The following is a 26,699-nucleotide window of genomic DNA, read 5'->3' as shown; positions in this document are numbered from 1 at the left end:
AGGCCAACGGCCTGGGCCTCCCAACATCCCCAGTCACCTCCTGCCACAAGCCGGTCCCCACAGCAGCTTGCCTGGCCTGTCAGGGCACAAATCTGATTAAGTCCCTGAATGCTGAAAATCCCTTAATAGTTTAGAGCCTGCTAATGGCTTCCCAGAGCTTAGGACTAAGGACCACACCCTGGCCGTGGCCCACAGCTGAGATCTGGCTCCTGGCCGCGGTCCAGAGAAATGCCTTGCTAAGACTGCGGAGCGGGTCGGGGCCTGCCTGCCTCCGATGCCCTCAGATCAGTCTCTTCCAGAGGGGAGGTGGGTGCCCTAGCCCAAGGAGAAAGGGTTTGTGGTGGGGAAGCCCAGTATCTCTACCTGCTGACAGGGAGGGAGGTGGAGCCGCCACCAGGCTCGGGGCCTCAGACGGCAGAGAGGCTGGCCTCTCAGAGTCCAGCACTGGCTCTGCGGGGCGAGGGTGGGGCGAGCGCTCTGGCCTGGAGCCCAGCTGCCCCACCTCCCACACCAGCCAATGGGGGGGGGGGTGCAGGGCGCCACTGAGCAGGCGATCCCTGCAGGCACCTGGGCAGCAGGAAGGAGGCTCAGACCTTAACGTACAAACAAGCTTCATTGGGGGTTGGGGGGCTGGTGGCTGAGGGGGGCGGTGGGAATCAGTCTTCCTTCAGGCTCCCGAACACGGCGGCTGGTACGCTCTGCTGCTCCAGCCGCACCTCTAGGGGAGAGGACAAAGAGGACACGGTCACACTCCCGCCCCTGCCTCCACCCACCACCCTGCCTGGCTGCCTGGCCTCCTACCGTTGGGCTCCAGGTCCATCTCGTCCTCGTCCTCGTCCTCACCCAGCTCTATCTCCTCCGGGTTAGCCTGCTGCGCCAGCTCGGCCAGCTCCTCCCGGGAGGCGTCGCTCCTGGGGCAGGGGGGCAGGCGGGGGAGAGAGCCACACTGCTCAGCTGGGCCCAGCACCCCCACAGCCTCCCTGCACCTCCCCTGCTGCCCCCCACCCACCCAGGAAGAAGAGCAGGCTGGCGCCCTGCCAGGCCTCAGGCCCCCACCCTCACCTCACAAACAGGATCTTGCTCTGGGCCCGCGAGGGCTGGTCACGCTCGGCCTCGGCTGCCAGCTGTTCGGCCCGCTGCTCCAGCAGCTTCATGTCATCCATGCCACTCTGCCCGGGGGCGAGGTCGGACACTGGGGAAAGCATGGGGGTCAGACACACAGCTGGGCTGTCCTCAGCCACGCTCAGGCCACTGCCTTATGCGCCTGCCTCACTCTGGGTGCTGCTGGGTGTCCCCAGTCTGTGCCCGAGGCACCCAGACCCAGGAGGCCACTGCTGGGCCGCAGCAGCTCACCGGTGCCCGTGGCGCTGCCCGACACCTTGAGCATCTGGGAGGCCATGAAGTTGACCTGCGTGTTGTAAGTGGCCTGCACGCTGCGGCGGATGCGCAGCATCTCCCGGATGGTGTCCTCGTTGCCGTGCCGGACCTCGAAGTCCTTCCACGTCTGCCAGAACGCCCCTGTCGTCTGCCGAGGGGCGGTGGGAAAACAGGCGTGAGCCAGCCGGCTCAGCGGCACCTCCCACACCGCTGGCCCGGCCCGGCCCGGCCCTACCCGGGGGTCACAGATCTGCGAGCAGAAGCTGTAGATGGCCCGGGCACGGTCGATCTCCCCGAGCTTGCACTCCATGTCAGCGAACCGCAGGCACATCTCCCGGGCATGCTCATCCGACAGCACCTGGGCAATCAGAGGGTGGGGGCACGATGTGAGGCAGGAGGGGCCACCCCTTTGGGGGAGCTCAGGTGGTTCCCAGAACACTGAGCTGGTCTCCAGGCTGACGGGCTCCCCCAGCCGCTGTGCGCAGGGCGTGCTCAGATCCCCTGCCAGCAGGACCCCTTCTCTCCCCGAGGGTCCCCCAGCACCCCGTCCCACCCCTTGTAGGGGGCACCTCAATGGCCTTCTGATAGATGCTGCGGGTGTGGGTGACTCCGTAGATCTCGGCCGCCCGCTTGATGTAGATGTTGAACATGTCGTACTGCTGGGCAGGCTCCACGGCCCTGGTGGCGCGCTCGTACACAGCCATGGCGTGCCGGGCCAGGCCCCACTCCTCCTCCAGCTGCGCGTACAGCAGGTACAGTGCTGCCATGGAACAAGACGCAGGCAGGGGCTTGCGGGAGGTCACGGCTGGGCCCGCCTCGCCCCACCCCCCACTGCCCTCTGCCGAGCCGGCCTGGCCCTCCTCACTCTTTGCGTATTTGGGAGGGCAGCCGTCCAGTGCCTGTTCAAAGAGGTCCCGTGCCCGCTCCAGCTTTCGGCCCCCGTAGCGGGCAATGAATTTGGTCAGGTAGGTGCTCCAGATGTCAGACACGTTGGGCCACTTGAACAGCGAAATGCCACGCTCATACGCCTGCCAGGAGAGGGGGAGTTGTGTGCGAGTCCACAGGGGGAGACCCTCTGGCAGCCTGTCTGCCCGGAGACTGCCCATCTCCTCCAGGCTCGGTAAGCAGCCCCTTGCCTGTCCACTCCTCCCGTCGGGCTCCTCCCTGCAGTCATGGTCATGCAGTCCTGGTACAGCCACGAAGGTCTGTTCGCTCCCTGCCAGCCCCCTTCAGCAGCAAGGACCCCAAAGACAGCTGGACTAGGGCTCACTAGTAGGTGACATTACGACTGAAGTGGGGGGATCCTCAGATCTGCAGACACTGGAGCCCAGTGCCCTGGGAGAGGTTCACCCACTCAGGCAAAGGGGCAGCACACACACATGTGTACGACCACCTGGACCGTGTAGATGCCAGTCCCCAAATGCATACGACCAAAACCTTGGGCAGCGGTGCAGGGCCTCGCCACGTGGACACATAGACGCACACATAAAACACACCACGTGCCTGCATCCCATCACCTGAGCAGCAGGGCAGGGACAGCCCCCACACATCTACATGGCACCCCCACCCCCACCCCACAGACACAGGAGAGACTGTGGCTGCGACGGGCTGACCTGTGTTCTCTCAAGTTAGTGTTGAAGCCCTGACCCCAGGACCTCAGAATGAGGCTGTATTGGAAATGAGGTCTTTAAAGAGATAACTAGATTAAAATGAGATCATCAGGGTAAACCCTGTCCCAATACAACTGTAATCCCTGTAAGAGAAGGTCTGGGCACACAGAGAAACACCAGACATGCGCAGAGATGACCATGAGAGGGAAGGCGGCCTTCATAAGCCAAGGAGAGAGATCTCAGGAGAGACCAACCCTGCCGACACTGGGAGCTCGGGCTCCTGCCTCCAGGACCGGGAAAGTCCACCTCTGTTGTTCAAGCTACCCGGTTGGCGATACTTCGCCACAGCAGTCTGAGCAGACTAACCCAGTGCCCAAGGTGCCGGGTAGGGGACAGTGCCTCCCGGGACCCCCTCACCTTGAAGCTCTCCTCAAAGTACTTGTGCTCCTCCAGGAACATGGCGTAGTTGATGACGATCTGGGGCGTGGCGATGCGCAGGTCCAGGATGCGGTCATACACGGCCTTGGTGGACTGCCGGGAGGGGGCGGGTCACAGCATGTCCTGGGGCTGAGTCAGGGGCCCCACCCCGGGCGGGGGTCCCCTCCTGGCCCATGGCTCACCTGGAAGGTGCCGAGGCTCTCCTCCAGGTCGGCCAGCATCGACCACACCTTCAGAGACTTGTACACGCGGTTCTGCACGGGCTCCGAGCCGTCGAAGTACTCGGCGCGGCGGGCAGGCAGCGCCGTTGCCTTCTGCAGGGACGGCAGGGGGAAGTGTTCTGGGGCGTCCAGGCCCCAGCTGCACACCCCGAGGGGGACCCCACCCCACCCTGGGCCTGTGCTCACCCGCAGCAGCCGCAGGGCCTGGTCGTAGTTCTCGTGCCGGAGCTCCAGTTCGCCACACTCGCACCACACGCTGGCTAGGTCGTCCACCTGCTTGAAGCTCACCTTGGTGGCTTTCTCCAGGATGATGCGGGCCTGCCGGGGCGGCAGAGGCCAGGCTGAGACCCTGCCCCCCGGCAAGTGCTCTGCGGAGGAGGCAACTGCATTCACGCACGGGCAACATGCACACCCAGCACTCACGTCATCCAGCTGCCCGTTGTCCTCATAAAACTTGGCAAACGCGACCCACAGCGTGTGGGGCTTGCCTGTGGCCTTGAAGGGGTCCACCGTCTGCACGGCCTCCGTGTACGTGTTGATGATCTGCACAGGAGGGGCCGGGTCAGGCGGGACTGGGGCCCTAGCTGGGGAGGGGGATGCGGCTCAGGGGTGGGCCGTCACGCACCTCCCGGGGGCGGCCCTGGTGCAGGGCCACGCGCTTGTGCCACTCGTGCACGTGGTGTGGGTTCTGACGTAGCAGGACGCTGTTGAGGAGCAGGGGCCGCCGGCTGATGAGCTGCTCGAAGCGGGCCAGGCGCAGCTCCAGGTCCACGTCATCTGGGACCCCCAGGGAGGGCCGGGAACAGACGGGAGGGTCTCAGCGTGCAGCCTCCTCCGTCTCTCTGCTCTCTCTCTTCCTGCCCCCAGGTCCCCCACTGTCCATCCCGGCACTCCCTCCCCTCAGGCACCAACTGAGTTGCCCCAGGGCTATCCTGACCAAACACTTGCCCCTGGCCTCAGCTACTCTGGAAACCCCTCCAGCAACCCTCATTCCCCTCAGCCTTCCTTCCTTGTCAAGCTCTGGCCTGGGCCACCACTTCCTACCAGGGTCCAGCCCAAGCCTGAGATGTGTCCCCAGTCGTGTCAACTCGCCAGGGCCCCACCCGCACCGTCCATTCAGGCTCCCTCCCTGATGGCCTCTAACTGACCCGGAGACCCAGGTCTCCCCTGGCCAGCCACTCTGGCCTCCCCCGACCCCTACGGCCCACCCTCCTGCTCACCCTCCTCCTCCCGCCCCAGCTCCGAGGCAGTCTCCATCTTCGCCGCGATCATGCTCTCCTCAAACTGGGCATAGCTGTCAAACACCTGGGTGAAGTCCCGCACGGTCATCACCGTCCGGATGGCTTCCTCATACACATCCCGAGCCTGAGGGGACAGGGAGGGCTGTCAGGAAAAAGCCGGCGGGGGAGAGGCACGTGTGCGTACCACATGGACACAGGGCATCCAGCAGCACTGTCCTTGGCAATAGCCCCAAAGTGGAAGCCCTGCAGGGCCTTTCCCTGGGGCCTGCCCAGCTTCTGCAGCATATGGCCCCCGGCAGGAGCCCTACCCGCCCCTTCCCTGCTGGAGTGATCTGGGGGCCTCAGCTCATCAGTAAACTGAGAGCGACAGCCCCTTCTGCAGTCACCGTGGGACTCGAGTGAGATGCAGAAAGGGCCTGCCACCCACTGACCTGCCACCGTGCAGGGACCCTAACCTCAGGTTGCCATGGAGGGCTCAATTATGACTACTTTCACTACTTTTTTAATTGAAGTATACTTGATTCACAATGTGGTGTTAGTTTCTGGTGTCCAGGGTGGTAACTCAGTCATATATATGTATATCCTTCACGTTCTTCTTCATTATAGGTTATTACGAGACATTGAATGTAGTTCCCTGTGCTAAACAGTAAGACCTTATTGTTAATCTATTTTATATACAGTACTTTGTATCTGCTAATTCCAAACTCCTGATTTATCCCTTCTCCATCACTTTTCCCTTTGGTAACCATAAGTTTGCTTCCCATGCCTGTAAATCTGTTTATGTTTCACAAATAAGTTCATTTGTATCATTTCTCTAAAGATTCCACATATAAGTGATATCACAAGGTTTTATCTTTTCTCTGTCTGACTTAGTATGATAATCTCTAGGTCCATCCATGTTGCTACAAATGGTATTATTTCTTTTTTTACAGCTGAGTATTCCATTGTATATACACACAATTTCTTTATCCAGTCATCTGTTGATGGACATTTAGGTTGCTTCCATATCTTGGCTATTGTAAATAGGGCTGCTATGAGCATTGGGGTGCATGTATCTTTTCGAATTAAGAGTTTCTCTGGATATATGCCCAGAAGTGGGATTGCTGGATCATATGGTAAGTCTATTTTTAATTTTTTAAGGAAACTCTACACTGCTTTGCATAGTGGCTGCACCAAATGACATTCCCACTGGCAGTGTAGGAGGGCTGCCTTGTCCCCCAACCCTCTCTAGCACTCAACATTTTATGGACTTTTTACTGATGGCCACTATGACCTGTGTGAGGTGATACCTCATTGTAGTTTTGATTTGCATTTCCTGATATTAGTGACACTGGAGGGCTCAATTATTGCCACGAAGTATCCCTCATCCCTGATGGACCCCCTTCTCCAGCTAACATTCTCCCATCACTGCTTCCCCCACCCCAACCCAAGGGGACAGGCCATATGAGAGGACATGCGCTGGCAGGGATGACAAGTGTCCCCAACAAGAGGGGCCATCACTCCACCCCTGTCCCAACTGGCCCTGCCCCTCAGTCCCCACTTGACAGCTGGTTCCAGCAGGCCCCTGGCCAGTCTCTTACTGCCGGCCTTGGCCTGTGCATTCTGCTTAAAGTGTTGGCCTGAAGAGTCTTTGTAAACTGCACACCTGGTCATGCCTCTGTCCTGCTCACGGCTGGCTGGTGGGCTCCCCATGATGGGACACAGCTGGCCCCCTCCTAGGCCTGCAGGGCTCCCCCTTACCCAGTCCTTCACCGCCCTCTCTGGGCCCCAAATACAGCTCCTTCCTCTCAGTCTGCTCCAGCCCTGACAGCCTCCGTTTCCCCGCCCCTCCCACCCCCCAACCTGGCAGCAACCTTCCAGAGACTTCTGGAATCCGCCCCCCCAGCTCCCAAGCTTGCTCGCCACTGCCTGATGATGAGAACAAGCCAACACAGACACTGACAGTAACATCAGCACCTCAGGAGTGACCCTCACACCAGACACCCACTCAGTGCCTGAGTCCTGGGAGGTAAGGGAGCGACTGACACCATCCTTTTGCCAACGAGGACACTCAAGCTAAAGTGGGTCTGAGGCCACAGCCAGGGAGACCCAGGTCCAGATGACCTAAGGTGGGTGTGCTTGCTGGCGGGGCTGTCTCCCCTCCGCCTCCAGGAAGGCAACTCTGAGCAGCACATGTCCAGCATACGAGCAGAAAGGAGGGAGGCCCCGCCCCAGCCGCAGAACCCCGGGGGCCCGAGTACCTTCTCAAAGTGACCGCTGCGGATATAGTAGTCGGCCAGCGAGCACCAGAGCTTGCCCAGCTGGTCGGTGAAGCGGGTGAGGCCCCCGCGGATAATGGCGTCCACGCTGAGTGACTGCACCTTGTCTGGATTCCGGGAGATGAGGTCGCAGAGCTCGTGCCACAGCTGCAGGGGGCAGGGAGGACTGTCAGCCACAGCTCGAGGGAGTGAGCCCTCCCGCCCGGCCGTCACCCCAAGGCCCACCTGGTAGTTGGACTTGCCGGCCTTGGACACGAAGCGCTCATCATTGACCACAGTGGCCAGGCGCTGTGCCGCCTCGTCCAGCCGGTCACTCGACTTGAGGTATTCAATGTACTCCTCGGCGCTCTCGGGGCTCAGCTGGGCACCAACCCACCCAACAGCCATCAGCGGGGCCACGGGGACATACCACTGTGTCCCCTCCCACTCCCGGCCTCCTATTAGCCAATCACCACTTCCTGGGCAAGAGCTAGCCCTGCAGACCCAGCCTTAGCCATACTTGTCCAGCCTGGGCCCCAATGCTCCAGCCCCAGCACCAACTGGTCTGGCTTATACACCTGTGGTCCAGCCGGCACAGGACAGGCCTTGATTTCATCACAAGTGTCCTACCCAAACAGCACTGTGCAAAGGATTTCACAATGCATAACAAACGTTGTTAAGTTAGGGAAAACTGCACAGCACCCTCACATTGTCTGGATCTCAACTCTCAGCCCCACCTGTCATGCTTTCCCTTAGTCTACATCTCCTCTTCCTTGCCCTCCCATGTTGCAGTTTTACTCTGGTTTACGCAGTCAGATCGTGCACAGCTTTTTGCCAAGACGACCATGGAGCAGGTGTTAGCAAACTATCTGGAGAATAAACAAGTAACTCACAAACAAAAGCCTGTCTGTCTCAGAGAGCCTTGTTCCCATATCCTGTCTGTTAGGGGACATCCCTCATGGGGCTAGTGTCCCAACGAGCCAGTTTTTGGAAAGTCTTGACCTGGGAGCTGGCCCAAGTTCCTGAGCCTCACCTCATCCTCTCGGGGGCTTACCTTGAGGAAGCGTCGGTAGCCCCGCACAGCAGTCTCCGGCAGAGGGTGTGAGCGCAGGAAGCGCAGGTAAAGGGGCCAAATACGAGAGTGCTGTGTGATGGGCAATGCCCGGAGCGCACGGTCAAAAGTGCGGCGGGTGTGCGTGATGCGTCCCTGGTCCATCAGGAATTGGCAATAATCTAGCCACAGCCGTGGCATCTGGAGGTGTGGGGAGAGGCAGGGTTGGAGCTGCTGGCACCACAGCTGGGCCACAAAGACACCAGATGTCCACTGCAGTGGGACCCAGAACCCCTGCCCCACTGGAACTAAGTCCAGCTCAACCTTGTATGAGCAGAGGCAACAGGACTCCAACCCCTTGCTCTGTCTGCCTCCCCACTCATCCCCTGGCCCAGCCACACCTCACCCACACCTTGTGCATGAATACAAATGCCCTCTCATGGCAGTTGTTGACATCTTCATAGGCGGGGTCAGTCACACAGCGATGCTTCACCTGTGCCCGGCGTGCCTTCAGGTATCGGTACCAGAGTTTGTAGCTGGGGGACAGGTGGACAATGAATGGTCAGCTTTATGGACCCCAGAACCCTGCCCCATGAGGCAAGTGCTGGGAGAAGGGGCCTGGGGAGGGGTGACAAGTCTCTGTGATGGGGGGACAGGTTTGGGACATCAGGGAAAATGTGAACTCATCACAGGACGTATATTCGGTGATGTAACACATAGCAATCATCTGGATCCTACTTCTACTAGCTGGTTCTGGTATGACTGGGCAAAGCGGGGTGGGGCTGAAGCGGGCAGGGCAGCTGTCGCCATTCCCACCTGCAGGGCAGCAGCTTTAGTGCCCGTTCATACAGCTGATTGAGCCTGGGCTTCGGGGCACCCTGTTTGAACTCGATGTAGCGGAGCCAGCATTTGACGGAGAACTGGTTCCGCATGATTTCCTCCTCATAGGGAAGGTCCTCTTCCTCCTGCCAGGGCCGGGGTGTGGAGAAAAGACAGACCTGCCCTCAGAGCCTGAGCCCGGCACCATTCAGCTCCAAACTCCAGACTTCTACCCATGTCCCAGATCCCATTCCCCACAGTTGGAGCCTGGTCACCAGACGCCCAGATACCAGGACTCTGGTCTAGACTTCTACCCCTCAGAATTCTACTGCCTACAATCTGACCCAGATCATCAGACTCCTCAGTCACAGGGTCCTAAGCCGACATGGGACTGTCACCCAAACATCACTATTCTGGCCCTCAGAATCAAGCTACCACCTCTCTGACCTAGACCACCACTTTTTAGACACTAACACCCTGGTCCGACGCCAGGCCTCTGCCCTAGACACCAAGCCTTTCCTCCTCACAACGTGCCTCTTCCCAGACACCAGACCTCTGGGACTTCCGGCTCCCACTAGCCAGAGTCTAGCTCAACTCTGCCGCAGGACTCAGAAGCTAGACCCTTATCTCAGAAGGAAAGGTGTGAACAAAAGGCTCAGCCTTTAACTCTAGACGCCAAGAATCTAGCAAAGATGTCAGGTCTCTAATCCAAACACCAAGTCTTTGACTTTTCAGGATTCCACTGGCCATCGCCTGATCAGCTCCACATCACCAGGTCTCTACTTCTGACTCCAGGGTTCCCCTCGCCCGGATACGAAGCCTTTATCCCGGAAACTATAACGCTCAGGACCAGACCGAGACCGTTACCTAACACACCAAGACTTTACCACTGAAACCAGAGCCCTACACTGGTCACCAGGCCTTTACTTCAAACACCAGGCCTCTCAAGATTTAGATACGCATGTCTCCTTTCCCTCCTACTCCCTTCGCGTTCCCATCTCCGCCCCAGGCCCAGGACGCCAAGCCCTTAACGTCGACAGCAGCTCTTTACTCAGGCCACCTAAGCTCCGACACCAGACCTTTGCTCTTGACCAGCTTAGTTCGCGTCTCTGGCCCGTAAGGGTCCCGCTGCTCTCATGCCAACGCAGCTTTGGCCTAGATCCCCCGGGAGACCAGGCTCCATCCCCTCAAGGCACCCAGGCCCCGATGCCCCGACGCGGGCCACCCTCAACGCCGCCGCGGACTCACGAAGACAAGGTCCGGCCGCTCGGGCCTTGACTGTCGCGCCATCACCACCATTTTCCTGGCTCTCCAGGTACGGGCAGGAGTCGCGTGATAATGACGTCTAGGCTGAAGGCCCGCCTTCTCAAGCTAGACTCATTTCCTATTGGCTGAACCCTTCCCGACTGCGCGGCCTGCGTTGTTGACTTTTGCCAGATACCGGAGGCAGAGAAGCGCCCGATGATGACGTTACTCTGTAGCTCCTCGGACCAATCAGGTTCAGCAGTGGAGCCCTCGGACTCCCAATGAGCTGCTGTGTTGCTGCTTGGTTGGCTTTGGGCGGAAGCGGCGTTGAAGCCTCGGAGGAGCAAGATGGGGGTGAAGCTGGAGGTGTTTCGGGTCAGTGAGCACCCGAGTGGTTGGACGGCTGGCGCCGGGTTTTTCTGGAGGAGGAGGAAGAGGCTCTGAAAAGTGGGGCCTCGGAGAGAGGGCGTTCTGGGACGAAAGCTCCTGAGATTTGAAAGGGAACTTTTATGGTTGGAAACTCGGGGGGGGGGGGTTGGGTTCGGGGCTCTGAGAAGGCTGATGTGAGGAAAGCCCTCCGAGAGGGGTGATCTGGGAAGGGGGCTCTAAGGAGGAAGCCTTCAGACCCTGGGGGAGCTCTTGGACTTACACTGTGTGTGCGTCTCTTTGATAGGCAGACTCCTAGGCTTAGGACAGTAGACTGAAGAATGAGGCCTTCTGGATCTGGGGTTGCTCCAGGATCTGACTGGAGGGTGGGATAATGAGGTTTCAAAGAGATACCTTTATTGTAGTATGAGCTCTTGTGCGCCTGGGGCTGGTGAGTGTGCGTGTGTGTGTGTGTGTGTGTGTCCTTCTTTGAGAGGAAGCCTTCCAGACTTGGGGAGGGGGTGGCTTTTAGCAATAAGAGCTTTTGGATTATGGGGGCTAGACTTTAAGGTGTGTGGCTTCTGTACCCTTGGTGGGGTTCTTGGCAGGGGTTCTGGGGAGGCACCCCTGGTCTCTGCCAGAGGATGCTCTTCCAGGCTTTGAGCAACCTCTGCACAGGGTGAGAGGGGGAGTAATTCCTGGCTTTGCTCATCTTGCCCCTGCCCTTCCAGATGACCGTCTACCTCACCTTCCCTGTGGCTATGTTTTGGATTGCCAATCAGGCAGAGTGGTTTGAGCACTATGTCATACAGCGCAAGGTGGGCACAGGGAGAGTGGTCATGGGTTCATTCCAGGGGGTTGGGGAGGGAATGGGGCACCAACTTGCTGGGGACCAGTGTCTGCCTCCCATGGGTTAACCCTGCCCTGGGTGTAGGGCTCTGGAGGCTTCTAGCTTGTGGCTCCAGCTGTGACTTTGTCCCTACAGAGGGAGCTGTGGCCACCTGAGAAGGAGGACCAGGTAAGCCACATTGTCTTCCTCCCACCAGAGGATGCAGGGCCCTGGGACCTTGTGGCCATGGTGGACTCAAATGAAAATTTTAGCCTCAGTCATGGACAGAGAACTGACAGTGGAGGGACACATGAGTTTCTTATTACCCTTTTCCTGAAGATTGAAGCTGTTCTCACTTGAACAATGGTTGTAATTGGCACAGTGTAGACACTGAGCTCAAGCCATGGTCTTGGGGGTTAGGGGGTAGAGTGGTGGGAAAGAGGTCCAGGCCCTGAGGTGTGTATGCCCCTCCTTCCTTCCCACCCCGCCCACTTCCCCAGCGCCAAGAGCTAGAAGAATTCAAAGAGAGAATACGGAAACAGCGAGAGGAGAAGCTCCTTCGTGCTGCCCAGCAGAGCTCCTGAGACCTCCAAGTGCCTGAGTCCTAGCCCTTCCACCCACAAAATTACACACACACAATTCTTTTGTCACTCGTGGAAGTGTTTTATTGTCTGCTTTCGGGGGCCACGTGGGGCCCAGGATGCCTCAGGCCCTCAGGGGGCTTGTGTCTGGGGCTGGGGGCTGCTGTTCCGACGGAAGCTGAGAGCAGTCGGGTCCTGAGGGGTGAGGAGGGGTTGGGGGCTGAGGGTCCCGGCTCGTTTCTGCGCTCCATCCTGTGGATGAAGACGGGGTCAGGCAGAGGGAGGGACTGGTCAGAGGGGACATAAACATTGGAAGGAGGGTGCAGGTGGCCACCCACGCCCTGCCCTGCCCCATCTTCCCTCACCATCCCTGAGCTTCTGTGTCTCGTAGTTACTCAATATTTGGGGTGGCATTTGGGTGGAAGCTGGTGGGTCTTGGGGATCTCACTGGGATCTTGGTCAGAACCCAAGCTGTGGTTGAGTACGTGTGACATAGACACAGTGGTGACAGATGTGTCCCTCCACCCTAGGGGAGTCTTCCCAGGAAGGGGGAGTGTCTATTCTCTCTGGCCTCCTTGAAGCTCTCAGACTTGGGGGCAGGACCATTGGGTTCCCACCACGGCTTTGACTTCTACATGCCCCCTGCATGACCTTGGTCCCATCTCAGCCCTGTCTGGGCCTTCGTCCTCCCTCTGAGCTGGGGTATTGGATCGGCCTTGTGACCAGCAGGGGCCCAGGGCGGGCGCTTCTTCCAGGCACAGCTCCCAGGAACATGTGATGAACAGAGGTTGGGGTGGGGCCCCACGCACTCCTGCCCGGGGGTGGGAGGCAGGGTGAGAGGGCTCAGCCTGTCTGGTCTCTCTACAGCCCCCACAGACCATCACTTACCTTGGGGCCCAAAGGCTGGAAGCCAGGCAGGGCACTGACTGTCACACGCTGGTCATCCATGCGGCGGCCCTGGGTACTGGCCAGCATGTCCATGAGACTATCCATCTCGGGGGCAGGGCCACTCTCTGCATGGAGCAGAGGCCACAGGGGTGAACTCAGGCTCCAGGGGACACAGCCAGGCTGAAGCCCCCAACCCACCCCTCCACCCCAACTCACATCCTCCAGGAAGCATGCTTGTCTCTCCCGCTAACCCCCAGGCTCCCAGACCCACAGGCATCTCTCTTCACTTACCTGCTCACTTTCTGACTCTCACCCATAGGTCCCCCAGGTAGCCCCTTGCCTCGTGCCCATTCACACCCCTCAGACATCACACCCGCTGCCCTACACCCCCTGCCCAGTCTCACCACTCTCGGAGGTTGGGCCCGGCCCCGCCTGCAGTGAGCAGCGCTGCTCTTCCATCCGGCCGCCCTGCACGTGGCTCAGCAAGTTGAAGAAGCCCTCCTGGTCCGGGGAGCCTGCCTGGGGGACAGACAGACTCAGTCCAGCTGGCCCGTCAGCTGGGAGACCCCTCCACTCCCCTCCTCACCAGCCGGCTGCCACCTGACCCCGGGCCTGCCCTGCCTTCCTCCGTGGCGCTCACCATGGTCCCCTCCAATGTGCTGCTCTGCAGAGCTGCTCTGAATGAGACAAGTCTCCTTCCCAACCCCAGCCCAGGGACCCTTCCAGCAGGGCCACTTCACGTGATGCTGCCTCAAGGGAGAGGTGCCCGGGCCAGCATCCTGCCGTCCTAGATTAGGGCCTGACCGCCTGGTGGCCTGGGGGCTGGGATGCGAGCCAGGGGAACGTTCCAGAGGCCGCTCCCGAATCCCAGCATCCCCCACCTCACCGGGTCGGCGCTGAGAACCCTGACCCTTGCCCTGGGTTTGGGTTATAGACCCCCGGACCCTCCCACCACCTGCACCATCTTGAGCAGCAATTGGGTCAGGGGTCCCAGGAGACCCCCTTGCTAATTAGGTGCCATACAGACTAATTAGTCGTGTCATTCATGGGCCCTTGAGTTGGAGGCGGTGTGGGGGCAGGGCCTGCTTACCTTGTCGCAGGCAGCCGAGCCCCCATCCTCCTCTTCCTGGTCCATCATGGTCCGTGCTCCCCTCCCCTGGGCCCTGTCCCTGTCTCTGCTGGCCTCTGCCCCGGCCCCGTGACAGAGAAGGCTTTTTAGGAGACTGGGGTGTGGGCGGGGGGAGCAGATACCCAACCCCAAATCCGCAGCTCATGCCCCATCTGCTCCCACCCAAGCTTAAGCCCCATAAAGATGATCCAGATAATTGTTTTTGCAGCGTGATGCCGGGGCGGCCGTTGAGGTAGGAGGCAGGGTGACCTGGGTTTGGACCTTGCTGGCCCAACAGGACTCACTGGGCCGTAAGGACTTTCAAGTGGGGTGCAGCGGTCCACCAGAGCAGTGTCCCCACAGCGGGGAGCTTGGGTTGGCTGGGCAGGGCAGGGAGAGGACAGGTCAGTAGGGCAGCTCAGGTGAGCTCTGCAGCCCACCATTGGGAAACAGTGTAGGGTGTTCCTGCTGCCACCTCCCGTCTTGCCCATCCGTATCTGCTGGAAACACAGTTACCATCTGCAGGTGGTGGGAGAAGAGGAAGCTGGGTCGCAGGGCTCCTGCAGTGCCACCAGCTAGCCTACTTCCACCCCTTCCTCTACTCACTGTCCCTGGCTCTGGCTCCCCTTCCAGGCCCCAAGACAAGAAGTTCTGGGACTCCTGTCTCTCCATCACCAATGCCAAGTTGAGCTGTCTTTTCTGATCTGTCACCCCAGTCCAGCGAGGGGACAGGAGGCAAGGAGGAAAGCCCCTGCTCCCTCCCCCAAGCAGCTGTGGTGTCCCCCACAGTGCCCCGGGAGAAGATGCTGCTGGGAGGACCCCCTGCACCCCATCCCTCCCTAAGATGCCTTTCTGGAAACCAGTTAGAGTTTCTTCTCAGAATCAACAGGCCACACCATCACCACCCCTGCTCAAGTGCAAAACTTGGTCCTCCTCCCCAGGCAGCCGTCCTCCATCCAGAGCCCACATTCACACCTTCTCCATGGCCCCAAGACTCTGATGCCACGCTCCTCCATGGGTGAATGAGTTTCCTGAGCTGCCTTAACAAAGCATCACAAACTGGGTCGCTTAGAGCAACATACATTTATTGTCATACAGTCCTGGAAGCCAGAAGTCTGGGATCAAGGTGTCGGCGGGGTTGTGCTCCTACAACCTGGAGGAGAGGAGCTCTCCTTGCCTCTCCCCGGGTTCTAGTGGTTGCGGGCAGACCTTGGTGTTCCTTGGCTTGCAGTGGTAGGACTTCAGTCTCTACCTCTGTCATCACAGACGTTCCCCCGTGTCCTTGTCTTCATGCAGCTGTCACAGACATGGGTACCACTTGTATTGCGTTAGGGACTCACCCCACTGCAGTACGACCTCATCTTTACTAATTGTGCCTGCAATGACCTTATTTCCAAATAAAAGCACCTCCTAAGGTACTGGGCGTTACGGCTTGAATATACATTTTCCCCCAGCAGGTGGGCAGAGCACCCTTTAGCCCATAACAGCGGTAGACCCCGGTCACCCTCACTGAGTACAGTGAGGGGCAGTAGACCCTACAGATTCTCACCACTAGGAGACAGGCTGAAAAGCTAGAGGGGGTCCTGGCTTCCTCAGGGTCACCCAGCTTCCCCCTTTGCCCCTGCAATCCATCTGTGCCCCCAGGGGCTGCAGGGGTCCCCTCCTTCCCCCGCTCAGAACTCTCCCTTGGCCCCCATTGTCCTCAGGAGAAAACCTGAACACCTTGAGATAATGGGAATGTTCTAAAATTGACTGGTGATGGATGTACAACTGTGAATATGCTAAAAACCATTGAATTGTACTCTCTCAGAGTGGGCGAGTTGTACACCATGTGAATTATGTCTCAATCAAGCCATGAAAGAGACAGAAAGAGAGGAAAGGAGGGAGGGAGGGGGAGAAAGAGAGAAAGAAAGAAACAGAAACAAAGAAAAGGAAAAAGGAAAGAAAACCCCAAACTCCTACCTACGGGGACCAGCCATCCTGATTTGCCCTGGACTGTCTCAGTATTAGCGCTGAAAGTCCTGGGTCCCGGGAACTTCCCAATCCCAGGTAAATTAGGCTGGGTTAGTCCTACCACGTTCCACTGAGGTCTGACCTCTGCAGCCCCTCCCACCTCACGTCCTGCCGGCCCCCCTTCCCCACCCTCACCTCACTCCAAGCGCTCCTCTGACCTCATCCCCTGCTTCTCTCCACATGGTTGCTTCTTGGTGTTGTTCAGGATTAAGCCTCAAGGCCACCCCTCAGGGTACCCCTCTGGTACTACCCCCCATAAAGCTCCCCCCTTCCCCAGCGGCACTTGCTGTCAGGTTACTGTTTATTTTCTTATGGCATAATTGATAATTTCTGTCCCCATCTCCTCCATTCAACTTTAAGTGCTGTCTGGCAGGCTTTCTGGTTTTATTCACTCTCTTGGGTTCCATGCCTGTCCCATTAAGTGGCATCTGGCCGACTCTTAATAAATGCGGCCAAATAAAGGCATCAGTTCAGGACTGAACCAGTTCGGGAGTCTGCATTCGCGCATGTGCGTCACACTTTAAATCCAGGACCTCATTTGTATGGGCTCTGCTGTCTGGGTCTATGTGAAGAGGTATCAGCCCTTTGCTGGCGCACAGCAGGGGCAGGCCCTGAAATTTCCAGTGGAGTGTGACTTGGGGGGGGGGGGTGCGCGCGCGCCCGCGTGCAAGCGGAAGAGCATGCCACTGAATCCACGTGTGTATCAGAAGGGTAGTGCCAAGCATACCTCCCGGGACAGACTCGTGTTTCAAATCTCAATAGGCCTACTCAGCAGGTGGCCTCAAACAAGGGTCCGGCCGAGCCGCGGTTTCATTGTCTATCCTGCACCCCCTTTCAGGGTCTCTGGCAGGATAGACGGCGAATCTGAAACAGGTCCTTGGCACACAGTAGGTGACGGCTTAGCGCCAACCCAACCCTCCAGGTCTCCGCCTCTGTTTATCAAATGTCGCTCAAGCCCGCTGCTGCTGCTAAACTCGGATACAGAAGGTAAGTGGGTCCCGGTTTGCGGCCCCGCGGTTCCGGGTGGACACACAGTACCCTTCAAACACAGAAACTTCTGGCGGGTTGGGACTATGCCTGGGGAGGATTAAGGGGTTATTATTGTCCTGTGATCCCACGTTCTCGCTGCACACAAGCTAGGGAAGTCTGTCTGAGCTCACGCCTGTGAGCTTGTCGTCAGGGTGTGCTCCTCCGGCGGCTCCCTGCGCTTCTGCGTGGACGCCTCTGCCCGTGGGCTCAGCGAGGAACCCATCTTCCCCGAGACCCGACGGCGGGGCGGGGCCAGGTGCGCAGGGGGCGGGGCCAGGTCCCGCCGGGCGGGGTCCACAGGGATGACGTGCAGGGCCACGCCCCAACCTTGGGACAGACCCGGAAGCGGCGGCGCCCCTGGGGGAAGATGGCGCCCTCGGGGCTGAAGGCTGTGGTAGGGGAAAGTGAGTGCGGCCCCGGGGACAGGCTCTTGCGGCCCCTGGGGGCGGGGGGCGGGGGCGCACAGACTCTGGGACCCAGGCGGCGGGGAGCTGGGGACTGGGCTGGGCGTCGGCACCTGACCCTCGAGGAGGCAGGCGGGGACGTGGCCCCAGCTGGACGTCCCGGATCTCCAGCGAGGGAATGGAACAAAGTTGGGAGACTGGACACCGGGGATCCAAGGGGATCAGACTAAGGGTGACGCAAGCCAGCGCCGGGACCCGAACTCCTGGGCTCCCTAGGGTGTCTGCTGGGGTAGAGCACAGCTGGACACCCATACTCCCGGGTCTCTAAGCCGGGCAAAGTCCGAGGGGCTGGACACTTGGGGCCCCGTGGTAAGTAAGGACTGGCGCCGGGCTGCTGCGCTGATGAGCGACCCCAGGTGATGAGAGTGCTCAGGAGGCGTGTCCAGGCCCCTATCTGGGTCCAAGGATTGGGGATGCCTTCCTGCTTGCCCGGTCCCCAAGAGCACCATGCAGCCTGAGGACCCAGGCGTCCAGGCCGGGCGAGCCTGGTTCTTGGGGGAAGGACGGAGGTCGCCCCCTCCCCCACCTCCAGTAGTTCCGGCCTCCGCTGCTTCCGCCCTGGCGGTCCTGATAACAATGGACAGGACACTTGCTGGGCGGGGCTGCCCAGTCCCTTCTGCCTCCTCCCTCTGCTAAGCGGGGCAGAATGTGGCTCAGATCCCCAGTATCCTAACTAAAAAAAAGGAGCCTCCCACACAAGGGTTAAAAGGGAGACGGGAGAACCACTGATTACATTTTAACAGATGAGGAAACTGAGGCTGGAGTTGGGTGACCGGTTAACCACAGTCAGGAATGCCTCAGAGCAGGGATCCAGGGGCCCGGCGTTATAGGCTAGGGGAAACTGATGGAGGTGGAATGAGGGTGTGGCTGAAATCCACCAGGAGAACTCAAGTAGCAGATAGGGAGGCGGAGAACCCAGCTCTGGAGGCAAGTAGACCTGTTATGTGAGTCCTGACTTTCCAAGTATTCATTTATCTAAAACATATTTATCTTGTGGCTACTTATGCCCCAGGCAACTCAGCCACTTAGGTGCTGAGGGTGCTTAGGTAACTTATCTCTCCTCTCTGAACCTCAGTGTCCTGTCTATAAGTTGGAGGTGACACCAGGAGCTACCTCACAGGACTAGGGGGAGGAGTAAATGGGAGTTAAGATGGAGATCCAGCTCAGGACCCGGAAGGTCTGGGGGCATGGTGGGGCCGGGGGATCCAGCATCCTGAGCCCATTACTCACTTCCTTGCAGAAATTCTGAGCGGAGTCATTCGGAGTGTCAAGAAGGATGGGGAGTGGAAGGTAGGGGCAAGACAAAACGCCTTGTTCAAACCCATGTGGGGGGCCCTGAATGTGGGACTCCCTCCAGCTCCCCGAGGAGGCCACTGGTCCACAGGGGTGGGGTCAGGTGAGCGGGTCTGGGATGCGGTGGGGTGGGGAAGGGGTCCTGGGTCCTCTCGTTCAACCTGCTCTTGAAGCTGTCAGGACTGCCCACCGCCCCAGCCCTTCCTCAGGGGCAGTTTCAGCTTCTCCCGACCTCTTGTCTGTCCGCCAGTCCTTCTATCCATCTGTCTGCACAGGTGCTCATCATGGACCACCCAAGCATGCGCATCTTGTCGTCCTGCTGCAAGATGTCAGACATCTTGGCTGAGGGCATCACCAGTGAGTGGACACCCCCACCCGATGCTGCCCAGATGAGACTTGAGTGTGGGATCCCCTCAAATTGTTCAGAACTCCCAAGGACGCAGCTCCCTACACAGACAGCCCTGATTTGGGAGCCCATGATCGGCATATTTCCCACACAGGACTCCCTAAGGGGTCATCCTCCCCAGCTGTGCAGCTCCTGTGTGTGGAACCCCAGGGTATAAGGACTGGGTGTAGGACTCCCAGAATGAACTCAGTGTGCGACCCCCTAGAATGTGTAACTTTCTATGGGAGACCCCCAGGGGTTATGCCTATGGGACCCCAAATGCGCAGAACCCTGCCTACGTAGCTCTGAGCTGTGTGACCCTTGAGTGTGCACCTCCTGCTTAGGACCCTCCGGGAGTGCGGTGTCCCCTCCACCCCCCACCAGCATCCGACCTTCCTTCCCAAGTGTCCAGCTCTCCGAGTCTGAGACTCCCCATGTGCCCTGGCCCCAACGCCATCCACATGTGCCCCTTCCTCTGTTCCTACTAGTTGTTGAGGACATCAACAAACGGCGCGAACCCATCCCCAGCCTGGAGGCCATTTACCTGCTGAGCCCCACGGAGAAGGTGCCTATGCGAGCGGGTGTGTGTGCGCATGCGTGTGTGCATGCGTGCCTTTGTGCACGTCTGGGGTATCTGGGTAACAGGCAGCGGCCAGGAGGCTGGGGCAAGGGATGGTCGGTCTGGGGGTACCGGGCCAGGCCTGGAGAGTATCTGCATTACCCAGTCGGTGCAGGCCCTGATCGCAGACTTCCGGGGGACCCCAACCTTCACCTACAAAGCCGCGCACGTCTTCTTCACCGACAGTGAGTGAGGAGAGCGGGGGTTGTGGGGGTCAGCGCGAGGGGTTGCGGGGGGCTGCTCTGGCCTGATACCCCTCCCTTGCATACCCCAGCCTGCCCTGAGCCCCTGTTCAGTGAGCTGGGCCGCTCCCGTCTGGCGAAGGTGGTGAAGACGCTGAAAGAGATCCACCTTGCCTTCCTCCCCTGCGAGGCCCAGGTACAACCCAGCCTAGTCCTGGGCAGGAGTGGCAGTCCATCACCAAATGTCCCAGGTTCCCTCAGAAACAGATGCTGAGACAAGTAAAGGGGACACCGAATCAGAAAGAAAAGGAGGGGGAGGGTAGTAGTTCAGTGGTAGAGCACATGCTTGGCATGGACGAGGTCCTGGGTTCAGTCCCCAGTACCTCCACTAAAACCAAACCAAACCAAAACAAACAAACAAACAAAAACACACTTAAAAAAAAAAAAAGGGAAGGAGCCAACACAGACCAGAATGAGCTCTGGCACCTGGAGTTCTGTCCCACTGGGAAACTGTAGGAGGCAGCATAGAGCACGCCGCACAGTCGTCTCCACCCAAGGTGGAGGGGGCTGGGGTACTGCTCCGTCTCCTCCACTAGACAGTAGTTGAAGGCTGCCCCAGGCCTGTCCCCTGGATGGCAAAGCCGGCTCCAGAGACCAGAGGAAGCCCCAGGGAGTGGCAGGTGGTGCCCGCTGGAGTTGGGCAGTTCTGACACCTGTGTCCTCCCAGGTGTTCTCCCTGGATGCCCCCCACAGCACCTACAATCTCTACTGCCCCTTCCGGGCGGGCGAGCGGGCACGGCAGCTCGAGGTGCTGGCCCAGCAGATCGCTACACTGTGTGCCACCCTGCAAGAGTACCCAGCCATCCGCTATCGCAAGTGGGGACCCCACCCGGATGCTGCCCCTTGACCTTGACCCCGTCCTGCTTCCAGCCTTTAACCTGTCTTCTGACCTCAGCCCTGGTCCTCACCCTGGTCCCTGACTCCCCCCCTTAACCCCTTAATTAACCCCATCGTTGACCCCTAGTCTGTGCCTGGCCCTCCCCAACCCCCACCCTGAGGCCCCCATGTCTGCCCACCCCACCCCCAGGGGCCCAGAGGACACGGCCCAGCTGGCCCACGCCGTCCTAGCTAAGCTGAACGCCTTTAAGGCAGACACTCCCAGTCTGGGCGAGGTGAGGGGGCTCTCTGGGGTAGGTGAGGGGAGGCCCCAGCCAGGGTCAGGGTCAGGGTCAGTATCCTCATCCTTACCCACCGCAACCACCCCAGGGCCCTGAGAAAACTCGCTCACAGCTACTAATCATGGACCGGGCGGCCGACCCCGTGTCCCCACTGCTGCATGAGCTCACGTTCCAGGCCATGGCCTATGACCTGCTGGACATCGAGCAGGACACGTACAGGTGGGCGGAGCCCGGAACTCGCCCTCCGTAGTCAGTGCGGACCTGTATCCGTTTTCCTTGGTCGGTGCTCCTGACCCTCGTGTCTCTACCTTCCCCAGGTATGAGGCCACAGGGCTCAGCGAGACCCAGGAGAAGGCCGTGCTGCTGGACGAGGACGATGACCTGTGGGTGGAGCTGCGGCACATGCACATCGCGGATGTGTCCAAGTGCGTGCACGTGGTGGGCACCCAGGGGTGGGCCCTACGCACGCGGTCCCCACCCCGCCTCTCCCATTTTGGACCCGGTACCTGGCCTTTCTCTCTGGGTGAGCACCCCTCTACAAGCCGCACCCCTCAGGTGGACTCCCCTCCCATGGGAGCTGGCCCATGGGCTGTGTCCCCGGGCTCCTATCCCCTGGTTGTGTGACCCCAACTCTGCCCTCAAACTGCAGTCTTGGCATCAGCCCCCAAGCTCACCCTTGCCCGCTTTCACCTCCAGGAAGGTCACGGAGCTTCTGAGGACATTCTGCGAGAGCAAGAGGATGACCACCGACAAGGTGGGGTGCGGGGCCTGCCTCAGGTTGGACAGCTTGGGAGGAGAGCCGCTCTCCCCACAGACTGGGGGGCGAGCCTGGGGCGGGGCCTCTAGTGGGTAGGGCCTGCCTTCACACTCCACCCCTGTCCCCAGGCCAACATCAAAGACCTGTCCCACATCCTGAAAAAGATGCCGCAGTACCAGAAGGAGCTGAACAAGGTGAGTGGGGGAGGGGAGCCTCCCCCTCTCCACCTGTCACTTGGTCTCCACCTGCACTCAGTCTCTGTTACCCCAACTCCTACCCCTACCCCGTAGTATTCTACGCATCTGCATTTAGCCGACGACTGCATGAAGCACTTCAAGGGTTGCGTGGAGAAGCTGTGCAGTGTGGAGCAGGTAGGGTGAGCCCGGGGCAGGGGTGTGGCCTGGGTGAGGGGCGGAGCCCGTGGGGGCAGGGCACGTGGAGAGGCATCTCTGGGACAGGGATGTGGCCTGGATCTTGGAGAAATGTGCCCTGTGCGAGGGGTGCAACCTATGGGAAGGAGGCTGGGATTGGGGCAGAGCCTTGGGAGATGGGGCCTGTGAGGGGTGTGGTCTGTGTGAGGGGCGGGGCCTGTGGGAGGAGGCTGGGGCTGCAGTGGGTGGAGCCTACATAGACCGTTCAGAGACCTGGTACTAGGATGAAGGGGAGCTCAAAGGTCTTGCCAAGGCCCCTGGGGATGTCCCTGCCCTGCCCCGCCTCCCCACGTAGTGGCTGACCCCCATGCCCCGCAGGACTTGGCCATGGGCTCAGACGCAGAGGGCGAGAAGATCAAAGACGCCATGAAGCTGATCGTGCCGGTGCTGCTGGACACCGCGGTGCCCGCCTATGACAAGATCCGGGTTCTGTTGCTCTACATCCTTCTACGGAATGGTGGGTGGGGGCAAGGGGGGCCTTGGTATACCACCACTCACCGGAGTCTCCAGTGATCCTGGGAATCTCTCAGCCCCACAGTTCCCTTGTCCTTGGGATGCCCCCACATCCCAGGCCTGCCAGCCCCCACAGATACCCCTATGGACTCTGGGCCCCCTTCCACTGGCCTCCATTGGCAAAGAGGCCCCCCCAGATCTATGACTTCTCCAGATTTGTCCCCAGCAACTGATTCCAGAGGACGCCTCAATCTAGCACCCGCTCTGGGATTCCCATCCAGAGTTCTAATGTCAGGAATCTCCCTTGTGCCAGCCTTGGGGGGGTCCCCTGGTCCTGAGGGTGTCCCAACAGCAGGACGCCCCCATCATGGTCCTGGCACCTCCCTACAGCACCCCAGCCCCCTTAACCCAGAAGCACACATGACCACCGCTGTACCCCCCTACTCCACAACCGCCACCCTGTGAGCGTCCCCTCTGTGTCAGCCCTGCATCTCCATCCTCCAGGAGTGAGTGAGGAGAACCTGGCCAAGCTGATCCAGCATGCCAACGTGCAGGCGCACAGCAGCCTCATCCGGAACCTGGAACAGCTGGGGGGCACCGTCACCAACCCCGGGGTATGCTGGGAGCTGGCATGGGGCCAGAGACCGGGCGGAAGGTGGATGGGAGGTGCCTGGGAAGAGGATACTGAGTCAGGGGGCAGTGACTAGGAGGGTGGAGGGCACCTTACCAGGGCTGGGATACACAGGGTGATGTGGTTCTTGGAGGACAGAGAGCCCTGAGTAGGGTCTGGGGACCAGGGGGCACCAGGGCTGTCCCCAGCTGTGGGTCACACAATAAGCAGGGAGGCAAGGGGTAGTCAGGCCCTAGTCCTGGTGGTGGTGCAGCGTGGGGCATGTGGTCTGAGTCGGGGGGGTAAACAGCCGAGTCACCAGCCTGACAGCATGCACACGGCAGCCTTCTGTGTTCAGATCTCTGCTTGGCCTCTTCGGCCTCTCTGGTCCACATGTCCCACCTCCCTGACCCTGCCTCCACCTCTGGACGCCTCTCATGTTCCTGCCTCGCCCGTCCCCCTACATCTCCCTCCCAGACCTCACTCTGTCACCCTGTCCACCGCCTCTCAGTTCCCCTGTTTTCTGTGTCCTCCCACTTCTGTCCTCATCTTTGTCTTAGTCCTTATCTTTCTTGTTGTTCTATCTCACTGTCTCACTGTATTTCTTTCTCCCTCTAATTTTCCCTTCCCTCTCTCTTTCTAGCTCTCCCCTCCTCCCTCCCTCCCTCTTTTTATCTTTTTTTCTGATTCTCCATTCCCTCTCTCCATCTTTGTCTGCAACCTCCCCAAGACAGACAAGCCCCCAGCCCCATGACCCACCTCCTTCTCCCCAATTCCCCCGCCGGCCCTGTCCCTCCCATCTGTAGGGCTCTGGGATGTCAAGCCGGCTAGAGCGGAGGGAGCGCTCGGAGCCCACCTATCAGCTGTCCCGCTGGACCCCGGTCATCAAGGATGTGATGGAGGTACTGCTGGTGGGGGGGGTGGGGCCTGACATCCCCCCACCCCCACCCCCACCAGGTCCTGCCCTAGTCCAGGGAGCATTCAGCTCCCTTCATGCACACGGTCCTAAGCCCCAGGGCTTAAAGGAAAATCCTTCATTATGGGCATCCCTGTGGCATCTGATCTGCTCTGCGTAGAAGTGGGGGATCCCAAGCCCATGCTGGAGGAATTGGGGTGCCAGAGGGCTCCCTTGTAGAGGAGCCTCATTTTCTCTCCACTTGCTGGCCCCCTCCTCTGTCCCTCTCTATTCTCTTCTTTTGCCCCCTCCCAGAAAGCTCCCTGGGTCCCCATTTGTCCTCCTCATGCCAGCCCCTGCCCATCCTGGGAGCCAAAAGCAGCAGCAGTAAAAAGGACCAGGCCAGGGACCCAACTTCCTGGCTTTCTGCTGTCTGTGTGGAGTCCTGGCACCTCTGCCTGCTTGGAGGCCAGTGACCTTGGCCCCCTTATCCCCATGGACCCGGGATGCCTGGACTCCTGGGTCCCTGAGGAGGGGGGAGGCTCAGACTCCTGGGTCCCTGCAGAGCTGAGCAGGAGCAGAGTCCTTAAGTGTCGAGGGGCCTGGGGTCCTGAGTCACCAGGGGCTGGAGATGCAGATGGTGGCTGCTGTCCACTGGGATCTTGGCCCAAGAACACACCCAATGGAGGGGCCTCCAGACCCTGGGCCCCATTGCCTGGGCTCCTCTCCTCAGCCTCCCTCTTCGGTCCTAGGATGCCGTGGAGGATCGGCTGGACCGAAAGCTGTGGCCCTTCGTGTCTGACCCTGCCCCCACATCCAGCTCCCAGGCTGCTGTCAGGTGGGTTGCAGGGCGCCCCCACCCATGCCCAGGCCCCATGGGAGGTGAGGCCTGTGTGGGTGGGTGTGGGGGGGTCCTGCTGCCTGGCCTGACCTCTGCCTGCCCCCCCACCCCAGTGCCCGCTTCGGCCACTGGCACAAGAACAAGGCGGGCGTGGAGGCAAGGGCAGGGCCCCGGCTTATCGTCTACATCATGGGTGGTGTTGCGATGTCTGAGATGAGGGCTGCCTACGAGGTGACCAGGGCCACTGATGGCAAGTGGGAGGTGCTCATCGGTGAGTGACCAGGACTGGGGTCCCTGGGCTGGGGCGGGGCCGGGAGCATGACTCCCCATGTGTGGGTCCCTGGGGGACCAACAGCTCTGTGTCTTCTGGGTCCCCAGAGCATGCAACCTCTGCAGGGCTGGTGTCTGGGAGCCCTGGCTGAGAGGCAGTGGCCGGACACCCGAGGCGCCAGGGCTCAGCTTCCCAGGGAAGGGGTTACCTGGGAGTGGACCCCTGTGTCTCCAAGGGGTGAGACTTCTGAGTCCCGTAGAGTCAGGGCCTGGTTTCCCGAGGACCCCAGCTGGGGGGTGTCGTGCCGAGGCAGCTACCCCAGCCCTGCCCTCCTGCCAGGCTCCTCGCACATCCTCACCCCGACCCGCTTCCTGGATGACCTCAAGACGCTGGACCAGAAGCTGGAGGACATCTCCCTGCCCTGACCCGCCCACCCCTGCCTGACCTGCCCCTCTCCCTTTTCAGATAAATAAACTCCTCCCTCCTCTCTGCCAGCTGGGGCCCGTATCGCTTTCTTCCCAAGGGAGCCATGCTAAGCAGCCTCCCATAAGTCCCATTCCCTACCTGTGCCTCAGGCCCCACCGCACCCCATCATCCTGCCAGAGGGCGTCTTAAGCTCTAATTTGAATATTGGCTCCAAGATCTACTAGCTGCTAGGCTTTGGACAACTTGTGGGCCTTTCCAAAAGGCCAGTGATGGCAGCCACTTCTCAGAGAAGATTGGAGATGGTGCCGGAAAGCTGATGGCACAGGAGCATGACAGCTGCTGTCCCTCCACTGGCACAAGAGTTATCGTGGCCTCCCTGATGGGACTGTTAGTAGTGTTATTTACAAGCATCCCTCATTACAGGCATCCCCGTGGCATCCGATCTACTCTGCTGGTGGTGGGGGACCCCAAGCCCACACTGGAGGAATTGGGGTGCCAGCTGCCCCTAGCCCTTCAGGAACTATTTCAATGGGGCCTGGAGCCACACAAGGCCAGGGGTCTTCTCTAGGCCCTGGGACCAGCGTCTGCATTTGTGTGAGGACAGACCAGACAAACAGCCAATGATGCCTGCTTCCTACCGCAGAGAGTTAGCATCTCCCTGCTCATCCTCCTCCCCGCTTCTCTCAGGGTATTCGGAAGTCCTAACCGCAGGACTTAGCAGAGCCTTTACTGGGGGTATGAATTTGCTAGCACTGCCACAACGAAGTACTACATCCTGGGCAACCTAAACAGCGGAGATTATTCTCTCACAATTCTGGAGCCTGGGAGTCCAAGACCACGG

General features: G+C 59.7%; 4 protein-coding genes across 5 annotated transcripts; 2 read left to right on the top strand and 2 right to left on the bottom strand.

Moving 5' to 3' along the window:
* Positions 1 to 600: 600 nt before the first annotated feature.
* On the bottom strand, positions 601 to 10,298 carry XAB2 (XPA binding protein 2). The gene is made up of 19 exons (XM_032466249.1): positions 10,243 to 10,298; positions 8,992 to 9,140; positions 8,588 to 8,711; positions 8,179 to 8,376; positions 7,371 to 7,505; positions 7,128 to 7,292; positions 4,867 to 5,011; positions 4,272 to 4,423; positions 4,070 to 4,189; positions 3,833 to 3,964; positions 3,608 to 3,739; positions 3,405 to 3,518; positions 2,243 to 2,405; positions 1,947 to 2,137; positions 1,613 to 1,735; positions 1,354 to 1,525; positions 1,063 to 1,192; positions 802 to 911; positions 601 to 718 (listed from the first exon to the last, which is right to left on the bottom strand). The coding sequence occupies exons 1-19, from the start codon at positions 10,291 to 10,293 to the stop codon at positions 657 to 659; spliced, it is 2,568 nt and encodes an 855-aa protein (XP_032322140.1). The 5' UTR covers positions 10,294 to 10,298; the 3' UTR covers positions 601 to 656.
* A 182-nt stretch (positions 10,299 to 10,480) lies between these two features.
* LOC102521289 (protein PET100 homolog, mitochondrial) lies at positions 10,481 to 12,084 on the top strand. Its single transcript, XM_014553137.2, has 4 exons — positions 10,481 to 10,614; positions 11,337 to 11,423; positions 11,591 to 11,623; positions 11,935 to 12,084. The coding sequence occupies exons 1-4, from the start codon at positions 10,588 to 10,590 to the stop codon at positions 12,016 to 12,018; spliced, it is 231 nt and encodes a 76-aa protein (XP_014408623.1). The 5' UTR covers positions 10,481 to 10,587; the 3' UTR covers positions 12,019 to 12,084.
* Positions 12,085 to 14,041, bottom strand: PCP2 (Purkinje cell protein 2). The gene is made up of 4 exons (XM_032466373.1): positions 13,994 to 14,041; positions 13,308 to 13,422; positions 12,904 to 13,028; positions 12,085 to 12,267 (listed from the first exon to the last, which is right to left on the bottom strand). Exons 1-4 carry the CDS (start codon positions 14,039 to 14,041, stop codon positions 12,148 to 12,150), a joined length of 408 nt encoding a protein of 135 aa, XP_032322264.1. The 3' UTR covers positions 12,085 to 12,147.
* A 2,510-nt stretch (positions 14,042 to 16,551) lies between these two features.
* On the top strand, positions 16,552 to 25,931 carry STXBP2 (syntaxin binding protein 2). 2 transcript variants are annotated; one of them, XM_006177532.3, is made up of 20 exons: positions 16,552 to 16,598; positions 16,863 to 17,011; positions 18,758 to 18,807; positions 19,086 to 19,167; positions 19,684 to 19,760; positions 19,921 to 19,999; positions 20,089 to 20,192; positions 20,724 to 20,872; positions 21,084 to 21,168; positions 21,263 to 21,393; positions 21,492 to 21,599; positions 21,871 to 21,928; positions 22,060 to 22,125; positions 22,222 to 22,302; positions 22,681 to 22,819; positions 23,320 to 23,429; positions 24,232 to 24,327; positions 25,073 to 25,158; positions 25,275 to 25,432; positions 25,772 to 25,926. In XM_006177532.3, the coding sequence occupies exons 1-20, from the start codon at positions 16,567 to 16,569 to the stop codon at positions 25,855 to 25,857; spliced, it is 1,926 nt and encodes a 641-aa protein (XP_006177594.3). In that variant the 5' UTR covers positions 16,552 to 16,566; the 3' UTR covers positions 25,858 to 25,926. The 2 variants fall into 2 exon arrangements, with proteins under 2 accessions (XP_006177594.3, XP_032322184.1); XM_032466293.1 differs by lacking the exons at positions 16,552 to 16,598; positions 16,863 to 17,011 and adding an exon at positions 17,352 to 17,457 and having other exon boundaries at positions 25,772 to 25,931.
* Positions 25,932 to 26,699: the final 768 nt, after the last annotated feature.

Source organism: Camelus ferus, chromosome 22 (genome assembly GCF_009834535.1).
Source record: "Camelus ferus isolate YT-003-E chromosome 22, BCGSAC_Cfer_1.0, whole genome shotgun sequence".
NCBI lineage: Eukaryota > Metazoa > Chordata > Mammalia > Artiodactyla > Camelidae > Camelus > Camelus ferus.
Note: the sequence above shows the minus strand (reverse complement) of the source record. Positions and strands in the feature narration are given on the sequence as shown.